The sequence below is a fragment of the Melanaphis sacchari genome, unplaced genomic scaffold, assembly GCF_002803265.2.
Source record: "Melanaphis sacchari strain LSU unplaced genomic scaffold, SCAv2.0 Contig23_pilon_pilon, whole genome shotgun sequence".
Taxonomy (NCBI): Eukaryota; Metazoa; Arthropoda; class Insecta; order Hemiptera; family Aphididae; genus Melanaphis; species Melanaphis sacchari.
In genome coordinates, this window is record NW_020271114.1 from 3,731,419 (window position 1) to 3,752,373 (window position 20,955).

General features: G+C 26.7%; 1 protein-coding gene across 3 annotated transcripts in view; it reads left to right on the top strand.

Annotated features, from left to right (window-relative positions):
• The window catches only part of LOC112594801 (band 4.1-like protein 4), a 148,201-nt gene that overhangs the window by 111,986 nt on the left and 15,260 nt on the right, over positions 1-20,955 (top strand). For all 3 annotated transcript variants that reach the window (XM_025339803.1, XM_025339802.1, XM_025339804.1), the window contains exons 9-14: positions 8,791-8,879; positions 8,974-9,037; positions 10,367-10,512; positions 13,646-13,764; positions 18,783-18,894; positions 18,987-19,190. In XM_025339803.1, coding sequence (XP_025195588.1) covers positions 8,791-8,879; positions 8,974-9,037; positions 10,367-10,512; positions 13,646-13,764; positions 18,783-18,894; positions 18,987-19,190 — 734 coding nt within the window. The remainder of the gene's footprint in view (positions 1-8,790; positions 8,880-8,973; positions 9,038-10,366; positions 10,513-13,645; positions 13,765-18,782; positions 18,895-18,986; positions 19,191-20,955) is intronic.

The following is a 20,955-nucleotide window of genomic DNA, read 5'->3' on the forward strand; positions in this document are numbered from 1 at the left end:
GTGTGTGTGTGTGTGTGTGTGTGTGTGTGTGTGTGTGTGTGTGTGTGATTATAAGCGTATATTTTTTCATGGAATGTACATACGCTACGAACTTGGCAGCTTTATGCAGTATATTATCTAGAATTGTACATACATAATATTATGTATTTCAGTCGTTTGACTATGAGTAAATCAAAAATATTGTAGTATTGTTAACGTTCAAACGAAATCGAAACAATGAAGAGACGTGATAGAGCGTGCGTAGGAAAGCTCATAATATAATATATGTATAATATAATAGTATCTACATGCTGCCATTGCTGCTGTGTGTAGTTATAAGATATTCGTTTAAATGTAAATTTTAATTAAAAAAAAAAAATCTGGTTTCTATAACATTATTATTATTATTTAAACATTTTTTTTTTTTTTTTTTTTATTCACATTATTATAATATTAGTCCGTTTATACATTTATGGCGTTTTTATTTAAATTCCTCGTATATAACGGTCTCATAACGACTCAAACAGAATTATTATTGTTTTCTTCAGTTAGTATCATCATATTGTTGTTATGGCTGTAGCACGATATAGCGATAATATAATATTATACGAAATCTTATTTATAATTATACTGCAATTAGGCTGTCGTTCGTAGTTACGTTCGTCATCACTGTATTTATTTTGCGATCAAATGAAATATGTTGATATTTATTTTTTTATTGTCGATGCACAAAAACATATAACGCAGTTGGTTTTTTAAATTTTACGACGATTTCTACGATCAAACTGATGACTTGGCTTTTTAATCGGAACAGACTATACTCTCGTTCAAAGAGTAATTATACGAGTGCAGAATAATTATGGCATAAATTACGCTCAAGCACCACGCGGAATGTTTAGGAAATAGAAACAACGATGGTAATTCCAAACCTGCAGACGGTGACTGACGAAATAAATCTCTGTCGTTTCTCGATATTTATGTATATTGTATACGATTTACAACGGTACAGCGGGCCAGCGTAAACACTTTAAAATGTATATTCGATGTAAACTATATAATATTATAACGACGCGATTGAATCGAATCAAGAGAATTAATGCAGAAATAATAATATATTCCGAGAAATACGTTACAATTATTATTATTATTATTATTATTATTATTATTAGTATTACTATTATCCGATGAGACTCACTGTAGGTTAAGACGTACATCCTTGCTCAAAGGTGCGATATTATTATTCACCGAAAAAAAGGTCTGGGACAACGGTTATTATTTGTTAGAATGGGCGAACAAAAAATAAAAGCTCTGTCATGTATTCCTTCCATGTATTATCCAATTTTTGCGACATCATCATGTAATACACACTGCAGAGTGCAGACGCTTCAATTGAAGGTTCAGCGTCACATAATATGTTTTGTGCGAACCAAAAACGATATTTTTATAATTATGATGCAGTTTTTTATATTTTATAAAATAAAAATGCTTTAAAGAAATACTATTTAAAATACTGATAATACAATTTAAAAAAATGTTTTTTTTAATTGGTTTTTGTCGTTTTATATAAAAATGATTAAATAAAAATATCTATCAGTAATATTTAAAATTATATAATTTGATGTTATAGTGATTATAGTCATAAATAAAACAGCCTATCTATATATTATACCTACAGTAGGTAACCTTCTTTGTATATACGTGAAAAAAATTTCATTTTTCAGACTTTTGTGTTTTTGCCTGATAGGTACATAGATAATAACAAAATTCGCAATAAAAATAATGTAACTGAACAAAATATAATATAATATCTATTTTATATTTTTATTTTTAGATTAAAGTAGTTTATTATGGCAATTTTTTTTTTTTACAATAAAATATAAAAAAAATTTAGGTACTCCAGGTATTAAAAATAGCTTCAAATTAAAAAAAAAAATAAATAAATATGCCATAAAAATAAAAAAAAATTTTTTTTTTTTTGATGTATGAAACAGATTTTGTGTTTAAAAATTCAGAAAATTCTGAAAAATGCCATTCAAAATTCTCAAGTTTAATAATAATATTATAATATCATTATAACTTGCAGATTGATTTTTAGATAAAGGTGGGCTGTGTTAAAACCCACTCTACAAACATGAAAAATAAAACAAAGTCACCTACTGTTCTCCTATCGCTGGGCGTTAAACACAATTAGTAATGTAATATAATAATCAGTATTGTGCATTATATATAAAAATATTTTTTTAGGGAAACGTTAATTTTTTAAGCTACTTCTATAATAATCTATTTATTCTAATTTATTTTTATATTAATTTAGTTTATTTATGTGTAAAACTTACTATAGTATAGTGTAATGTTTATTTTTTGCTACCGCAGATCAGATAAATAATTAGGTGTACACATTTCATCTTATAAATAATAATATATTATTAAAGTTTTAGAAAAATTGCTATTTTACAAATGCAAGTCTAAAATTATCTATTATTTAAATAAAATTTCATCGTATTATTTGTTATCTTATATGTATAATTTTTGGGTTATTTTTGTAAAACACTGAACTAATAATTAAAATTATATTTTCATATTTATTACATTACCGTTATATGCGAGCCATGGTGGATGTTCCTACTTATGAGCTATATTACTTGTTTAATGACCGTCGTTCATATTGATTCTTGGCGATCGATTAGGTCAACGTACTTCCAGTGTCATCGAAACAAGTCGCGCATAATATGAAGTCCTGAAAAAAAAATTCAAAAATTGCATCTGTGAAAACTACGAGTGCACTTAACTCGAAACGACATTGTAAAATTTTTATCGGATCGACTAATTTAACAGTATGGTCATATTTATATATATATTAATATTAAAAAGTTATTTTTTATTTATTTATCTGCATTCAAGAAATATATATATTTTTTGTTTTTGTTTAAAATTCAAAAATAATTTATACTTCAATATAATACTCTGGAAAATGAAGATCTATATAATTTTATCAGGTATATATTGTGTGGTTTCGTCAACCATCCACAAAAGTAATACAAAAAAAAAACGTATGTTAATAATTTATTATTTTGTTAAATTCTAAAAAAAATTCATCTTAATTTGTATTTAGTATCATGATGAAAAACAAAAATTGAAAAATATACCAGGAATGTCAAAGAGAAAAACAATATATGTATATAAGTTGTTTCTTCAAGATTTTGCAAGATGTGATTTCGGTACCTATATGATATTTCGGCAACTTATGCACGACTTTCGGCTAAATATTGATTCTCCGTACATATATTACATGATAGGTAAAATAACGACGGATTCGAGTAAAATGTAATCTTCGGCGTATGATCGATTTTCTGATTGAATTTCTACTTCTACTAGGGGTCTGCATCGTTATTGTTTCGTTTGCGATCCGTTTTGGTTTTCAAATTTAACTCATTGCCGGTCGGTTGGGTCCGATTGTTATTTTATACATCATCTGAACAAATAGAAATAAATAATAACACACCACTACACTGAAAGAACTGTCTTGAAACCGTAATAATATTATATTATAGTATAATTTTACATAATTTGTGTTTTTTGTGTTTTTTGTCACAAGTCAACAGTTTAAAAATGTGGTTCGCTTAACCTTAACAAGTATAGAGCTAATATTATGGAGAAAGTTATTAATTTAGAAAAAGTTAGATAATATTTTTTAATTACCATCTGGGTCACAGTCATAGTGATTGTATAATTTTCAATTTTTTAAACAATAACAAAAATTTTTTTGTTAAAAATGGTTAGGTATTCTGTATACGTTACTATCAACAAAATTATCAAATAAAATAATTAGATAATTAATAAGATTCATTTATAGCTATAATGTTATATTATTTTTAATTTCTTAATTTATATATATAAAAGAAAATTAAATGTATAACTAGTTAATTAGTTAATGCCCTCACATTGTATAAATGCCATTTCTATATTTCACTGGATCTGCATATTATTATTATTATTATTATTATTAGACAGCATTCGGGAAAATTATTAATTTAATTACATTTTAAAATATATTTTAACTTTGTATATATTTCTTTAATTTCATGATCGTGCTAGTTTTTTCATATCGTACGTCCTTAGAGATATAATTTATACCTCGGTACAGCAGTACGTGGCCGTTGTTTAATATCATTCTTTTAATCAATAAAGAAACAATATAAGAAGTAATGAATTAAATGAATTAGTCTACAAATTACTAATGAGATTTAAATGGAATTGCGTAACAGTTATCGTTAGCATTAAAATCTATTTAGGGTAATATAACGGGAGTTGTACCACGCATGTGATAAGCCGTAAGTAAATTTTGTTGGTATTCGTTTCACTGTACATATTATTATAATATCAAATCATATTAACGAATTTTAAGACTGTGAAGAATAATTATTGTAATTATAGGGTAAATAATATATAGAGTTTTATTTCAGAGGTTTGATAAAAATAATATATAATATATATATGATATACATATCCATAAGAAGAAATATAATTTTACAAATATTTATGTTTTAATTTGCTGAAAATGTAAAACAAAACGTGACACAAAATTTTAAACTGAATATTTAATTAATTCATGTATTGTTTTTTATTGCATTACACTCAAAGATTTAAATTTAGCTTCAGAATTTAGAAAATATTATTTTTTGTAGTTTTTCATTTAATCATAATTTAATATAATATTATGAATTTATGAATATATAAAGCAATAATCTAAAAAGTATACATACATTGATATTATAATATACAAAAACAAAATAATATAATTTTCTAAACTTATTTAATCAAATTTAAAATTGAACATAAAAAAAAAACGAACAGTGCTACGAAAAACAATAAAAAAAATTATCTTAAAATGATATCGCATTGTTCTTAAGGTTTCTAGTTATTGGAAAAATAATAGGTTATCTTCACTTATTTATAAATTTAAACATTTGACCATACATTATAACCTGTTAAGCCATTTAAATTTATTGATTCGAAGAGATAATAAAATATAATACCAATGCGCATATAAAATATTTAATTTTAAAAATGTTCCTAGACATTTCGAAATGGAGGGGCGGCCGTCTCTTCAGACATCCTAATAAATACGTTTTTGCATTACGACAAACATTATTTTATATAATGCCTATTTTAATTGTATTTAGTTTAGTTGCAGTACATAAAACGACGAATAAAACTTGCTAAATATTTTTATCGTACAATTGCATTGGGCAAGTGTATTTAATAATGAGCTTCATTAATCAACCGGTGGTGCCGCAGTTGAGTCTGCGTGTGTCCACAATACCGGTGCAATGGATAGACAGACCACCAAACTCATTCACTTTCTAACTAGAGTCACGCGTTATAGTTACTCGTTAATCAATCGGTTCTGTTTTTTAAATGGACGACTTGACAAGTGGTTTTGAATCGATCGACGTGGTCGTTATTTTTCACATCTCGCGAACATATGACGATGTAGCTCGCATAACTATATTATGTATTAAAAAACTAAATACTGTCATCGGTGCCCCCGCAACGCGTGATGTAATGATATCATATTATGTTATACGTACATATAAAAAGTAAAAATCGCATTGATGTAATGTGAACCCACATAATATAATATTATAGGTAGTATTATTATCAGTGCCGCAACCGTGGGTGCATCAAATTTATATCCCATGATTTGGATTTCAAAGAAAAACAATTTACAACATACAACTTAAAAATGTATGTTTTATTCGTGACATTTTAGAAAAATCGTGTATTTTATAAATTAATAGTCCCTGACAACATTCCTATGACGTTATTATTAAAATATTATGAGTACCACAGTGTAGTATATTATGTAATATAAAATTGTAAAATATGCATTTAGTTTTGTAAAAGAATACTAACATATCCGAACTAAATTTGATAAAATATATAAACAAATTTCTATTTTGGCATTTTTAATACAGTTCTTTTGAATAAATAAATCATAAAATACTCATAATTTACTCCGTACCTATTGTACAAGGATTATAGATGTTCGATGAAAATAAATGTGTATATATATTCGTAACAGAGGTATATCGTCCAGATTTGAATAAAAAAGGTTCAATTATTCATTTAACTAGTAGTTTTCAAACTATTTTTTCTCATGACAATATTTTGTTGGCTATTAAGAGGCACCTAAAGCTCAATTTCAATATATATATATTTTATTGTACCTATACTTGTCTATAGGTATTTATTTTTATTTTTTGTAACTGTTTATAGCATATTTTCATAGTGAACTGTACAGCACACCTTTTGGGAAATATTAAATGTATTAGAAATTAGACAATATATTATGGATCAATGGGTTATATATTTAAAAAATACTCTAAGATGGTCGATAGTTAAATCGCATGAATTATGATATTTATATATACAAAATTACAAATAATTGAAAATTCATAAAAATTTATATTTTAATATTAAATTTGCCAATATAGTACTATTAGTCTATATGAGGGTTAATATATAATTACAATAATAGTTTAGAATTGATGTGTTATAAATAATACAAATAAAGCCTAGGTATATACAAAATACTTGTAAATTACTGACGATGATTAAATTGATAATCAATAATCATATAGAGTATGTTATTTTCACTACTTACCTAGTATTTTTTATAGCTAGATTAAAGGTAATTAGCAGTACACAATTTTAATCATTTAGTTTATATTGATATATCCATTTAACGTATAATCACTATATTCATTGACATTTATAAATTTTATATTATTGATAACGCAATTTTATTATAAAATTTAATCCATGCATAATATCTCATCCACACATAATATTACTATGCTACACTACAGTTTTAGTATTATTATGTAGATAGATACCGAATTGATAAAATTGTTCCAGTAGTGTTTCAACAACAATAGTAACGAACAAATTCAACACTGTGAAATGTTTAATTTGAACCAATTGTTGTACATAGGTAATCAAAGTAAAATATACAATGAAAATGAAATAACATTTTTTTCAATAAGTTTATTTTACATTTTATAATACAATATAATATTTTCTATTATATATAAAACTAAAAAAAACATTTTATCTGAGTATCTACTACCGTCTAACTTTTTTATTTGTTTTATATTCAATAAAATAGGCGTAGAGAGTCAAATTATTTTTTTAATAATTTATTATCTATAACAAACAGCTCTAATTATTGTAATATTGATATTCATAAATATTTAATTGATATTTTAAAGATAACGATATAGTTAATATAAATCAACCGCGTTTTTTAGTGATTATTTAACAAATTTTTATATTTTTTTTTCTATAGTAGATTTAACAAGAATAATTCAACTGAATAATATATATTTACGCTATATGCGTAGGATCTTTTGCAATAATAATCTATATTAGTTTTATGTAAATCATATTAGTCATTTTTTTATAATTAATATTTTATAGCTTATAAAAAAATATTCTAAACATTTTCAACATATACATAGTTTATAATATTATATTATACCACGATGGAAAAAAAGTGGTAATTTAAAATTTGTTACCAATCTATAATAAGTGCAGCAATGCCGTTTTTAATAAATTGTTATTAAATATAATATATATAACATGTTAATAATAATAAACAATTATTATGATTATTATTATAATAATATAACACTTTAATTCGTCGATACATCTGGATGTCGTAATAACACGCGCTTTGATATTATTATTACGGTCGTCGTCGTAATAATAATATGTCTGTAGGTAGTGTTGCAAATTGAGAAAAGTTACTCTATTCTGCCTACATTTGTTTTTTTTTTATACACTAACCCATTATCATGTATTTTAACCGGCAGTTATAATATTTTGATTGGATTTTTTGTACAAAAATATTCCGTTGGTAACAAAGCAGCTTTATGCACTCAAAATCGACGTGCAGTTAATATCTTAACTAACAGTTTTACCTACGTATGACGAGTATTATTTATATCTTTTTTCTTTTTTTTTTTTAAATATACCATTTATATTTCCGTGGGATCGTGATTGATCGATTGCTGTTTTATCGGAAAATGATTTTGATTCATTTTCCTTACGATTAAATAATAATATTTGTATGCTTGTATACTATATAGTATATACATTGTAGTGTTCATCGGAAATGACTGCAAGTTACGTAAGTCGCTAGAGTTTCCGTCGTTCAATTGTGTATCTATATATATTTACTGTTCTCATATATTTTAAGCATGATAAAATATTGTGTGTCGTACAAAAATATAAATAAATTGAAATTTATTTTTAAGTGAACAAATTGAACCTTTATTTGTATTCCGACATTTATTTTTGATGTTCAAGTAAATGTAATTTGTTCATTTTTATTACGAAAATAACATCATAATAGATTTGAATATATTATGTATAATGGATGTATAAAGAATGAAAATACACAACATAAATGAGTTATAATATACATAAACACACGCATATTTGGTTTTAATATTTTGCAGTCTTGTAGGTACATGTAAGTTATAACATATTATTATTATTACTTTCTTGTTTATTTCTTTCTCGGAAAAGTTTCAAACCATACATTCATAAAATTATAATAAATGCAACATTCTATTTATACTTTTTATTTAATAAAAATATAAAATGTGCAATTTTTAATAATAATGCCATTCCCAAAACGTTACGTCTAACCGATTGTTATATACAATCACACCTCTAAGAAACATAGATGTATAAGTTATATAGATTGTTGGTATTAAAATTGTCCGTGTTTGATTTCCGCAGGGTGAAGATAACGTCGAATATTATTTGGGTTTGACACCGACCGGAGTGATCGTACTCCGAAACAAAAATATCGTCGCAAACTATTACTGGTGAGTTACTTGCCGCTGCAATATATTTTATTACTTTGTTATGATTTAGTCATAATTTCAATTTTAATTTTAATTGACAAATACGTGTTTTCAGGCCCAGGATCACCAAGATTTTCAGCAAAGGAAAATATTTCATGCTTAGAGTGTGTGACAAAAATGTAAGCACACACAAACGTTCATATACGTCTCGTTTTATAGCGCTTTAATAATTATTATCTATTAAATAGTATAACACGTGTATTGTCTGGCCGAACCGAGGGATCGTTTCGACCAGATTATCACGGTAAGAAAACATTGCAACATACAGTTAATATTGTTATATAGTCAGAGTATTATTATTATAGTTTCTAAATAAAGACAATTCAATAAATTCATCTAATTCTCTGTGAGATTGTTAATAGCTGTCTAGACTTAAGGAGTGAGTGTATCGATCAACTAACTGCGGGGAAAATACGTTTCGACGCATTTGCCCAAAACAGAACACTTTAGGGCATAAATTCATACAACGTTTGGGCGTAATATTTCCCTTCATAAAAACACGTTTGGGCAGATATATTTTTTGCATATATCAGTATATTATACTAAATCTGAGCCTATTAGCTTTACCCAGAAGACACAACGAGGAAATAGTCTTTTAATCATATTTAAATTTATATTTTAAATATCCTAATTTAATATTTTTATTTAAATTTATTAATATAATTGCATAATATTCTATTAATTAATTAATTTTTTGCCGCATAACGAGGTCCGAATGCTTTTATGTGATCTAGTATATTTTTTTCAATTTCATACGTTTCCCAACACGCTTTAACAAACGTTTGTTTTTCTTAGGTTTCTTCTTTTAATTTAACTTTCGATTAATAGTAATAGCAATATTCAATATTGTACCCAAACGTGCTTTTAATAAATGCGCCCAAACGTGTTAATGATTTTCAGGCATTTTTTTCAAACTGCACCCAAACGGGTAATCGTCCTAACTGCAACACCTCTCTCTCTGATTCTTTAACACAAATCTTGCACTGGTACTCGAGTAGTTTGATTTTTATTAACGTATAGGTCTTTCAATGATGCGCAATATCTTTATTTTATAGAATGTATTGAATTGTCTCTTTTTACAGAATTAATTTTCGAAACTATAATACTCAATTTGACTTAATACTATTTATATCACAATTTATTAGTATATCCACTCTGTGTTGTGATGCTATTTTTCTCGGTCTGTGTACGTACGGGTGCCAGATCTTTCACGCTTGATCAGCTCTGATACCTTCTTCCTGGTTCCCCGTGACATGATATACACATGTGATGTAAGTCACAGAGTAGGTCATGACGTCGCAATATTAATATTGTAAAATACTATACAATTAGGTATTCAATATGTAATCTGACCTAATCGAGGAAACGTTTAAAATACTCGTATTTTAATTATTGGAGCGCTCGTCTAATAACAATGATAAAAATAATGGTGATGACGATATTTGCAGAACGACGAGAATACTTACGGGTTTGAAACGCCCTCGAGACCGGCGTGTAAACATCTGTACAAGTGCAGCATGGAACATCATTCATTCTTCAGACTAGTACAAGTGTCGCCCAACCCTCCGGACGTCATAAGCACTCGATTTAGCAGGTTTGAAATGCACCTCACAAGAGAATATTATATTATTCAATTACATTAATTGTGTTATGCGTACCACACTCACATTAAACATACGTGATATATAATGATTATTATCATGTGTGTACATTGTACGTCATAATGTAATATAGTTTTGCTGTAGCCGTCGTATGCCACGATATATCACACTTATATATATATATAGTGTTATTATGACGATGAAGAAAACTAAAAATTATAAGCACGTTTCATATTATAGTAATACACTATATCGTACGCAATTTTTTTTCTTTAGTCTTACAAAAAAAAAAAAAATTAAAAAAAAAAACATTTTATTGACGTTTTAAACATCTTCATAATATGCATGCATTATTAATGGGCATGGCCGTTTTCGACCAAAAACGTACCCTTCTCTTTTCGGCCGATTCATTTTTCAACCAAAATAAAATTTTATATAATATATGTAAAAAAATAAAAATATTAGTATCAAATTTTCGTAAAATTAGGGCAATTATATAATTATATAACTTTGAAAATGATTAAAAGTTTTAAATGCATAAAATGTTGTAAAATAAAATGTAGAAAATGATTTAAAATATAAGAATATTTATATTTTAAAATCATTTTTATGTTATATGTCACAATATGTAATACTTAATTATAATATTATATAAAAAAAATAAAATTTAAACTATAATAATATATGAATAGGTTTGTGACATATAAACATAAAAATAATATTAATACATAGATATTCTTACATTTTAAATAATTTTCCACATTTTATTTTATAAAATTTTAATTTTTTTAAATTTGTAATCATTTTCAAAGTTATATAATTACATAATTGCCTTAATTTTACGAAAATTTGATACCAATTATTTTATTTTTTACATATATTATATACAATTTTGTTTTGGCCGAAAAGGGAATCAGTTTATTTTAAATTTGGTCAAAAAGTGAATCGGCCGAAAAAGAAAGGGTCCGTTTTTGATCAATAATGTTCTCGCCCTTATCAAAAATATATAAATGGTAGTCGGTGAGGGCTCGCGGTATATAAAGCTAGCCGTAGTGAGCTAGCTGGACGAATAAACGGCGGTATTTCGTTTTTCATGGCATCATAATTGTTCAGGATATTCCCACCCGAAGATATTTCTAAAGAAATAAATCCCCTAGTCATACTGTATGTAGGTATAGTTTATTCCACGCCACATTATATGCGTAAGTTTATATAATATATAGGTATTGCTATGTAATGTATGTATAATATCTGCGCCCCATCTCCTAGTGCATCATATATATTTTACTACTATACCTATTCTATTATGATGTATATTTTAATTATTACTGCCACTGTATACTGTTATTGCGCTAAGACTATATAATACTGTTCATATTGTTTATTGTTGTCTACCCTACAACTACAGTCGTCACAATTATTAATATTGCCGTTCGAAAGCTGCGCATAATAATTTAATGTAATGGATACGATTCAAAATATAATTATGAAAATTATATCTACTACGTTTTGTTCTACCATTGTACATAAGCATGTATGGGGACATAGGTATATAATCTATTAATATATTATACAATTTTAACAGCTTTCGCAATATTAAGTGTTTTTAAATGTGTTTTTTTAACCATAATATCTTTACGATGATTTGTTGATTTTTTAATAATGATTAGGTTTCATATGATCTTGCATTAAAAAATGCTTTGATAATATGTATGCGTTTGTTTATAATTATTTTTATTGTATTTGCGAGTCTACTGTTATTTTTAATTCGTAATTTATAAATCTACGTACTAATTCACATTTTTGAAATGCAGATATGAAGTATTTTTAAATTTTTTAAACAAATGTAGTTTAACTCATAGATTGCTTTAAAACGATTAATAAAATGTTAACACTTAAAAAATGTAAATGCTCTATTAATGAAAAAATGCATTATCATGCCAAAATATACCAATATTATGCAATATGAAATTTAATAAATTGGATTCAGTCACCTTGAAGTAAATTTTTAAGTTATGTAATACACAGGTATATCATGTAATCGTTTAGAAAAATTTATATGTAAATGCATGAATACTTACGAGCCTGCAGATAATAATCATATTTTATCAAATATCAATCCTGTCATTGCAGTTTAGTAGTGCTTATGACTTATTATGCACTAATATATATATATTATGTGCGTTTATCGTTATTAAATTTAAGTTATATGGCGAGTGTCATCATCGAAAACTAAACCCTATTATATAGCCTAATCACGAGGCTTCGTTTTATCAATACCTGTAATGCCTATAGTTTATTTTTATTTATATGTACTTCAGGTGATAATCATTGAAGCACGTATTATTTTAGACCGTTAAATTAATCGGTCAATAATTTTCCATGAACGTTTAAAAAATATAAATACTATTATAATCCATTGTTTCTAAAGACCAGAATAATATGATAAAATTATAAACATTTGCATTGAATAATCGTCAATACATTTCAGCATCAACGAGAACAAAACATTATTAAATATTTATCGATGAGAATTTTTTTTCATTGCAATTGTATATTTTATAAATCTATTATCCATGTACAATACATTTTTCGCTGCATAGTATAATCGTATAATCTAATATCAATGTGATAATTCTAGAAGTAATATTATGAAACTAAATTTTCAAAATTTTATAATATTTTATTCATTTTTTGATAAAACATTTTTTATAGGAAGAGTTTTTATGCTTTTTTTTATAGTCATTAAAAAATTATTATTTTTAACTCCTACTAACTAATTATACATCAGTAACGTATAACTTAAAACCCTTGTAATTCAAAATATTAATTAAAAAATGTATTTGGATAGCGCGATAAAGTTGTTTTCCAACATCCTTTGAGCTTCTTTCCTGTGATGAAACACATCTCAATTAAACAGTAAATAAATAGTAGATATTATTTTATTTTATTACGTATTAATAATACATTGATATACCAAAAAATAAAAAATAAATATATTTATGTAAAATTTTTTTAAAACACAATGTCAATACCTAATTTATACAATTTTTTAATTTTTATAATAATCAATAAGTATTTTAATATATTATTTATTTATTTTTTTTTTTTGGTTTTATTGTTTAGTGGTCGGGCTGACAAGTCATCAGTGAGGAGTTCGCAGATGAGCAACAGAACGCCGCCTTCGTTTACAAGGACACCTAGTCGCCGCTATCAGAGGAGAATCGTCGAAGGATCCAACGATAGTGAGTACTGTACTTATGGCAATACGCCAAACTTCTATGAATTGTTAACCTCCATTTTTTATGATAATTCAAATGTGGTTTTTTGAAACTTTGAAATACGTCATATTTAAGACTTAATTTACATTACTTAGATTTGTTTATCGTTTAAATCAGTTGTATATGTTATTCTTCATATACAAAGTTAAAAACTGACAAACTGTTTGAATTTCGATTTTTTTCTCCTATATTTAAAAAAAAGAAAAAAGAATCATCAACTAAATAACTTATGAAAAAGGGGTAGTTTATTAAAAAAAATTAGGTTTGTACCACACATGAAACTCCTTAATATTAATTGGTATAAGTAATATTAGTATTCAAAAATATGATATATATAATATTGTACTTTAAATATCAGAATAAAATATACATTATTTTCATTATTGAAGTATAAAATGGGTGTATGGCCCCACTCTGTGTACTCCCGCATACTCCCTATATTGTTATGACGATCGTGTTATAGGTACACAAACTAATTTGGCATTTTACAACGAGCTAATTTTCAAAGCGTCACTAGAATCTCGAATTCGTTAGGGCTTTTTTTCTTTTTAATTAACCTAGACAATACATAGCACTTCAGCTTTAGACTTCGAGTCTGAAGTAGTATAATTAAAATAAAATATTGTGACTAGGTATATAACATAATATTGTATAACCAACAATACGCTCGAATGGCGTAGACTTTTTTATATTTTTACTCACTGAATCTCCGCATACATATTACACACGATCAAATGTGCATGGTGCGTTCATTATATATTATTACCCAACTACCGGTTAATTTCGTATTTTATTCTTAAGAACCGTGAAAATACTTTAAACGTCGTGCAAAAGGAATACTTTATTATAACGCGTGCGTATCCCTGATTTTAATACGCCGCGCACACACTGTTAGTACATAATATAATATTATATAAACATTAGGTAGGTACCTACCTATAATACGGACTTTTAAGTTTTGTGATCTTTTCAGAATAAAAAATAATAATAGAAAAAAAAATACCATTCGGTCTCTTCAAAAAACGGCAGTTAACAAGATATCTTTATAATACGAAATATTATACTTAAAATGTAATAATTTTATATTTATCATAAACCCGGCTGCAAATATAAATATTCCTATCGAATTCGTTGTCGATTGTAATAGCGTGCTTGAATACACATGTTTCCGGTACGTTTAATTGAATAACAATACTATTTACTTCTCGGGTACGCGAATTAATAATAATTATAAAAACATCATCGCATCTACCCACGCACATTCATCTCGAATGATACACACAAAAACTGTGTTCCACAGTCTGTAGCCATTTTTATTTATTATTATTATCCTTGTTATTTAGGTACAATTTACCTACCAATTAATAGTTAATTTAAGTGCATGAATCTATATCATAAGACTCTTCGAGTATCTATATTGTTACATAACTGTATAATGAACAGGTAATATTAATAAGACCTATCTCCGTCATTACGCGTTTTATGTATTTTTATTGTATCGTTGCAAATTATCCTGCACAGTGTAAATGTATAATAATAATTGCCCAGATTCCGATCGATTAATATAATAATAGTAATAATAAATACATATTTTGCATTATACCACATCAAGTACGTTTATATGCACCATTCGATAAAACCAATGGACAACTTGTATGTGTGTAGAGAGAGTCGATATCATGTTCTATACCTACAACATACCTATAATTATTATAATAAACGCATAATTCATTTTTTTTTCTGTACATTTTTTATACCCGAGTTTTGGTATATTATTTTATATAGATAAGTATTCAATAATATTGGATTCGTGAAAAATCGTTTAGAAACAAAAAACACATATCCAACGAGTTTTGAGTTTATCAAAATCATTGTTCTGAAATTTGGTAAATTTGGTAATTCTACACCCAAGGATATACACCTTGAAGCCAAATTTTTAAATTTTCCATTTTAAAAATGAGCTTACATAAGACATTATTAGATCACGAAAAAAGAATTTTTCTTTTTTAGCTATAAGTTAGAGAAAATAAAATAACGATGATTATGATTTGATATTGTTTTAAATCGAAATTTTATACTCAGTCAAAAAAACTCAAAACCTCAAAAAGTTTATGTTAAAGATATGTATAGTTTAAATTTAAAGAAGTTTAAGACAAGTTAAATCCGATGAAATTATTTAATTTGTCTCGGGTAATACCGTGCAGGATAAGCCAGTACCTAATTATTATATAATACATAATTAAATCTAGGACATCGCAATTTGTTATGTAAAGAAAACGATATCATGTCATGATAGTTTATTTATATTATTACGATAGCATGAGATTCGTTTATACCTAAAAACTCAAATCGTAATTTAATTTTTTTGGAAATTCTTTATTTAACTAAATACAATTATTCATAATCAAAAATTCAAAAATTGTTACTTTAGTCTTACATCCAATATTTTTTTTTTTTTTTATCATTTGGGGAGCTGGATCTGACCTGATTTTGCTGACATTCCATATTCAAAATGTTAAACTCAATTTTTTCTAAAAAATTAGTATTCAATAAGTGACCATTTGTAACCAAAAATCTGAAACATGTAAGCTAAATCCTCTTTCTACAGAAGTTAATATTTATATTATTTTATGTTAACGAATCTGACAGGATTTATTATTATATTTAATGATGTTATTCTGTAGCCTGCCCCGTGCCGCAAAAAAATCCTTAAGACGCTTAATTATGTGACAAATTAAATTAAATTAATTATTAAATTACACATAGATATGTCAAAATTAGTCAATGATCAAAATTTATTCAGATTTTCATCTATAATTTTCGACTTTTCGTTGTATTAGATAAAGTTTGAATAAAAATCTCTGTAAACTGATAAACGGCAAATGCGGTCAATTATTTTGAGTTAGCGTGCGTATTGGATTGACAGAATGATTTATAATTTAAAATCCGACACGCGAAATGTATAAAAAATGTCAGCAATACATTAAGACTCGTTGTTAGCTCACTGAGTGAAATAATATTACACATCGCTCTTAAGGTACTATACTTATGAGTAATACATCGTATGTTTTTGTCCCAAAAATTGTTCGTAGGTATACGTTTTTTAAAAATCACATCATCGCTGTGGGTGTCATCGAATATGCTCATCTCCATTTTATTTTTTAATAATGTAGTTATTTAAAAAATTATTTGTGTATTATGGTGCTTACTTAAAAACCATGTTTTTAGATAGATACCTACTTAAGTTTTTATATTATTTAAAGAGACAAATTTTTTTTTCTTAAATGTGTGCCACCATTTTTATTATATATTTTTGAACAGAACTGATGATCTTTGATGTATCTAAATTTAAATTTTAACGAGTTTTTTCTTTATTATTAAAATATAATATATATATATATATATTATATTGTGAGATAGCGCACTAATTCTATGCACCCTTGCGTGATATCCTCTTATAGTCGACCTGGTTTCGATGGGAGAATGTTGAGTAATGATGCGCAGAACAACTGATTTTCTTCGGTCCATGGTGTGTTCTCTTGCTGGACAGAATATCATGATTAGCTTAAACATTTACATTAAAAAGATGGTTCTCATTTATAAAAATAAAAAATAGTTTATATAACTACCACAATTAGTCTTTAAAGGCATAAAAAAATGTAAGTGCTTATTTGAAAATATGGTACTAAGATCAAAAGGTTAAACATTTTCTTAAGAATATCTAAATAAATGAATAAATAAATGCATAAAATATAAAAATAAATGCATTATAAAATGAAACAAAAACGGAGGTGAGCATGCCCGTTGAATCATTCTATAATATTTATGTATTACCTTTACGTGAGCGACGGCGTGTGTTATGGCTCGTTGAGAAAATAAAAAAATACAAAAAAATCGATCGTTTGGCATCTAATCTCCTAGGAATTCCTACTCGATTACCATGTAATTTATTATTATGATAGTATAACATGTGCAGTTAATTGCGTTGCGTAGAAATAGTTATAATCATTACGCAATAAGACATACCTATATATTTATTCTTATTTTATTATGAATATCTCAGCATACAGGGCGGACGGCTGGTTATTATTATAAGCAGTGACCTCATGTATAATAATATTAATAATTCAGTTTATATTAACGGGATATGTATTGTATTAAATTGCAACCAAAGAATATATAATATTTACAACAGTAATAACATAAAATACAAATTGTGATATCCTCATCACCAGGCCCGGATTTATAGTAAAATTGACTTAAGTTTTTAAAGTTAACACTATTAACAGATCTAATTTCAAAACCAATTTTTGATCAGTTTTTAAAATATTTAACGACAAAAATATTCATAATATACACATCATAGTTTACTGATGCCATGAAAAATTAAAAAATTTTTAATAATCAAACATTTTCTATCATCTTTTATTAAATAGAAAAAAAAATAGAAAATTAAATTAAATAAAAATAAAAATAAAAAAAACGATAATAATTATTACAGTTGAAATTCATATTTATTTTTTTGCGATTGAAAAATATGAAGAGCATAAGTCTTAAGCCTATTAATACTTTCGAGTAATCCAGCTCTGCTCACCACTGATTGTACTAAACAATAATTGCTTAAAATAATAACATTAAAACATAATAATATGACAAATCTTATGAATTTTAATGATTACATCAATACAAAAATAAAATACTATTGAAATTATTTGAATTAAAATTTATTATTGAATTAAAAGTTTGGTATATTATAACAGATAATTGCATTTTTTTTCTTTCTCACAATTCATAAACTATTTCTACAACCACATAAATCCAATATGATGATAATTAAATCTTAGATCATAGTATACCTTGGTGTATAAAAGGTATAGGGGATATCCTATTCAAGTAGATAATAATATTTATGAGCGCATCTCAAAATTGTCATAGTCGTAAAGCATTTTTAATTCATTATACATTTCTTATTTTTCACATAGATCAACATTTTGGAGATGAGTACAAGACCAGAGAAGAACTGATGATGTCTTCGTCGTTGAAACCGCAAGATAAGCTGAAAAACTGTTCCAATCCCCAATTGCCCGTCCACACGTACGTAAATTTAAAACTAGTATTTACAATCGTGTCCGAGTGTAAACCATGAATTGTTAAAAAAATTAAGTTTATCTATGCCCTCAATATAGAATGTACATACCAAACCGGAGCGATTCTCCGAGAAGCACTAGAAGCGCACCGTGGGGTGTTTGGTCGAGCGCCCCGACGCGGGGCTTGTATTCGAGTAGCTCGCCAAGAAGTGTTCGATCCGGTCCTCATCAAATCATGCGTCACGCCCGCCGGTCATCCAGTGTGGACAGCCAGAGTTCTAATGACTCAAGATCGTGTCGCAAGTACGTATTTTTTTATCATAAAATACAATTTAATACGATTATCCCGTTAACACGTTTATACATTAACCTAACCAAACCCAACCAAATTTATTTAGTTATTTTTTAAGCTAGCGGTATTATTGATATATTAATATCAGTATAAAAGGGTATATAGCCAGCAGTTATGATATTAAACAATTTTTATTCAATAATTCGGTATTTTATATATTTTTTATATATTTTTTTTCGGTATTTGGTACTTAATTATGTATTTTTTTGCTTAATTTATAAATTTATATTATTTTTTTTTATTATTAATTCTGGTTTATTCCGTGATATTTTTAATTTATCGAAAGTATCGTCCTAAGTAACCTTTAAAGTCCAAAATTAAATTGCAAACATAAAATTGGTAATTGTTTTTTTTCACTATAATTTAAAATTGAATCTATATCAAAATTTGTATAAAAAACGTCATTAAGCTTATCTAGTGATTAATAATTATCAGATGCCGCTGCACATGCTGCATGGTGGTTAGTGTCTCGCAGAGGTTCATAGCGAGTTGGTTTTTATTGGTACGGTATGAACTAGACCGCTGGTAATTTAGGATTGCAAGTTACCCGTTAGTCATTATCTTAATCTAATAAATTTAGAAAAATCAACAATTATTATTATTTTCTATGATCAGTGCAATTATATAATTACCTATAATTAACATTTTTTGTATATACAGAAATAATATTTAGTTTTGTTATGGATTTTGAAATGTTAATACAAGATATCGGAAACATTGCAATATTTAAGGGAATGATGGATAATTCTTTTTTATTTCTACCAATATTTTTATTCCAAGGTATGAATCAGTAAAATAATAAATTAATCAAAGTGTCGCACTGCAGTTTTTTTTTACAAATATTTATATTATATGTCTCGTGTAGGCCGTGTGGCTTATAGGTTATTTTCAAATACCTGTAATAATTTATATTTATTGTCGAGTCCAATATTTTTCAATACAATATTGACATAATTTTTAAACAAATAAATAAAAAAAAAAAAAATCAAATCATATCGTTGACCATCACAGTGATGAGTGATGACGTTACTGCTTCTACAGTCAACACTAGTTGTACGAGTTACAGCTTTTATTAACTGTAGTATTATATTTATAGTATCTCACAATGTTACAAAACAAAATGTATTTGTGTGCATTTGTTTGATGGGTTTTCGAAGCGCACGTATCTATATATATATACAAAATGTCTCAACGACTACGGTGATCCTTCCCACTGTCTTCGGTTCCGCTTTCGTATCTTCGCCTTTGCTCACCTCACCTTCAAAGGATACTTGCACTATTCGTGATCAATATAACATATATATATATAAATATTGGAATCCGAACCGTATAAAATAGTCGGTAATCGTACTTATAGTATATTGTGTATCTACTAATATAAACGACACCTCACCCCCATTCTCGTTAGAATTATCAGTTACCACTACCAAAATACACGTTCACGCATTGTTCATGCATTTTGGGTACGCTCTTAAATATCGGTACATTGGTTTTCGTGGAACATTATTTACGGAGGTATTCGATAAGAGAGTTTTCCATTGAGACCGTTTTACTACCTCTGTCATAGTGTTGGTTCACGTTTTCACATGGATGCACCAAACGAAAAACCCCCCTCGGTACACATTGTTTTCGTGCATCGACCGTAAAGTAGTGTAATTCGTACCACGTAGTAACACATACTTACAAATTTTAAATTTAACCTATAAATACTTGAAA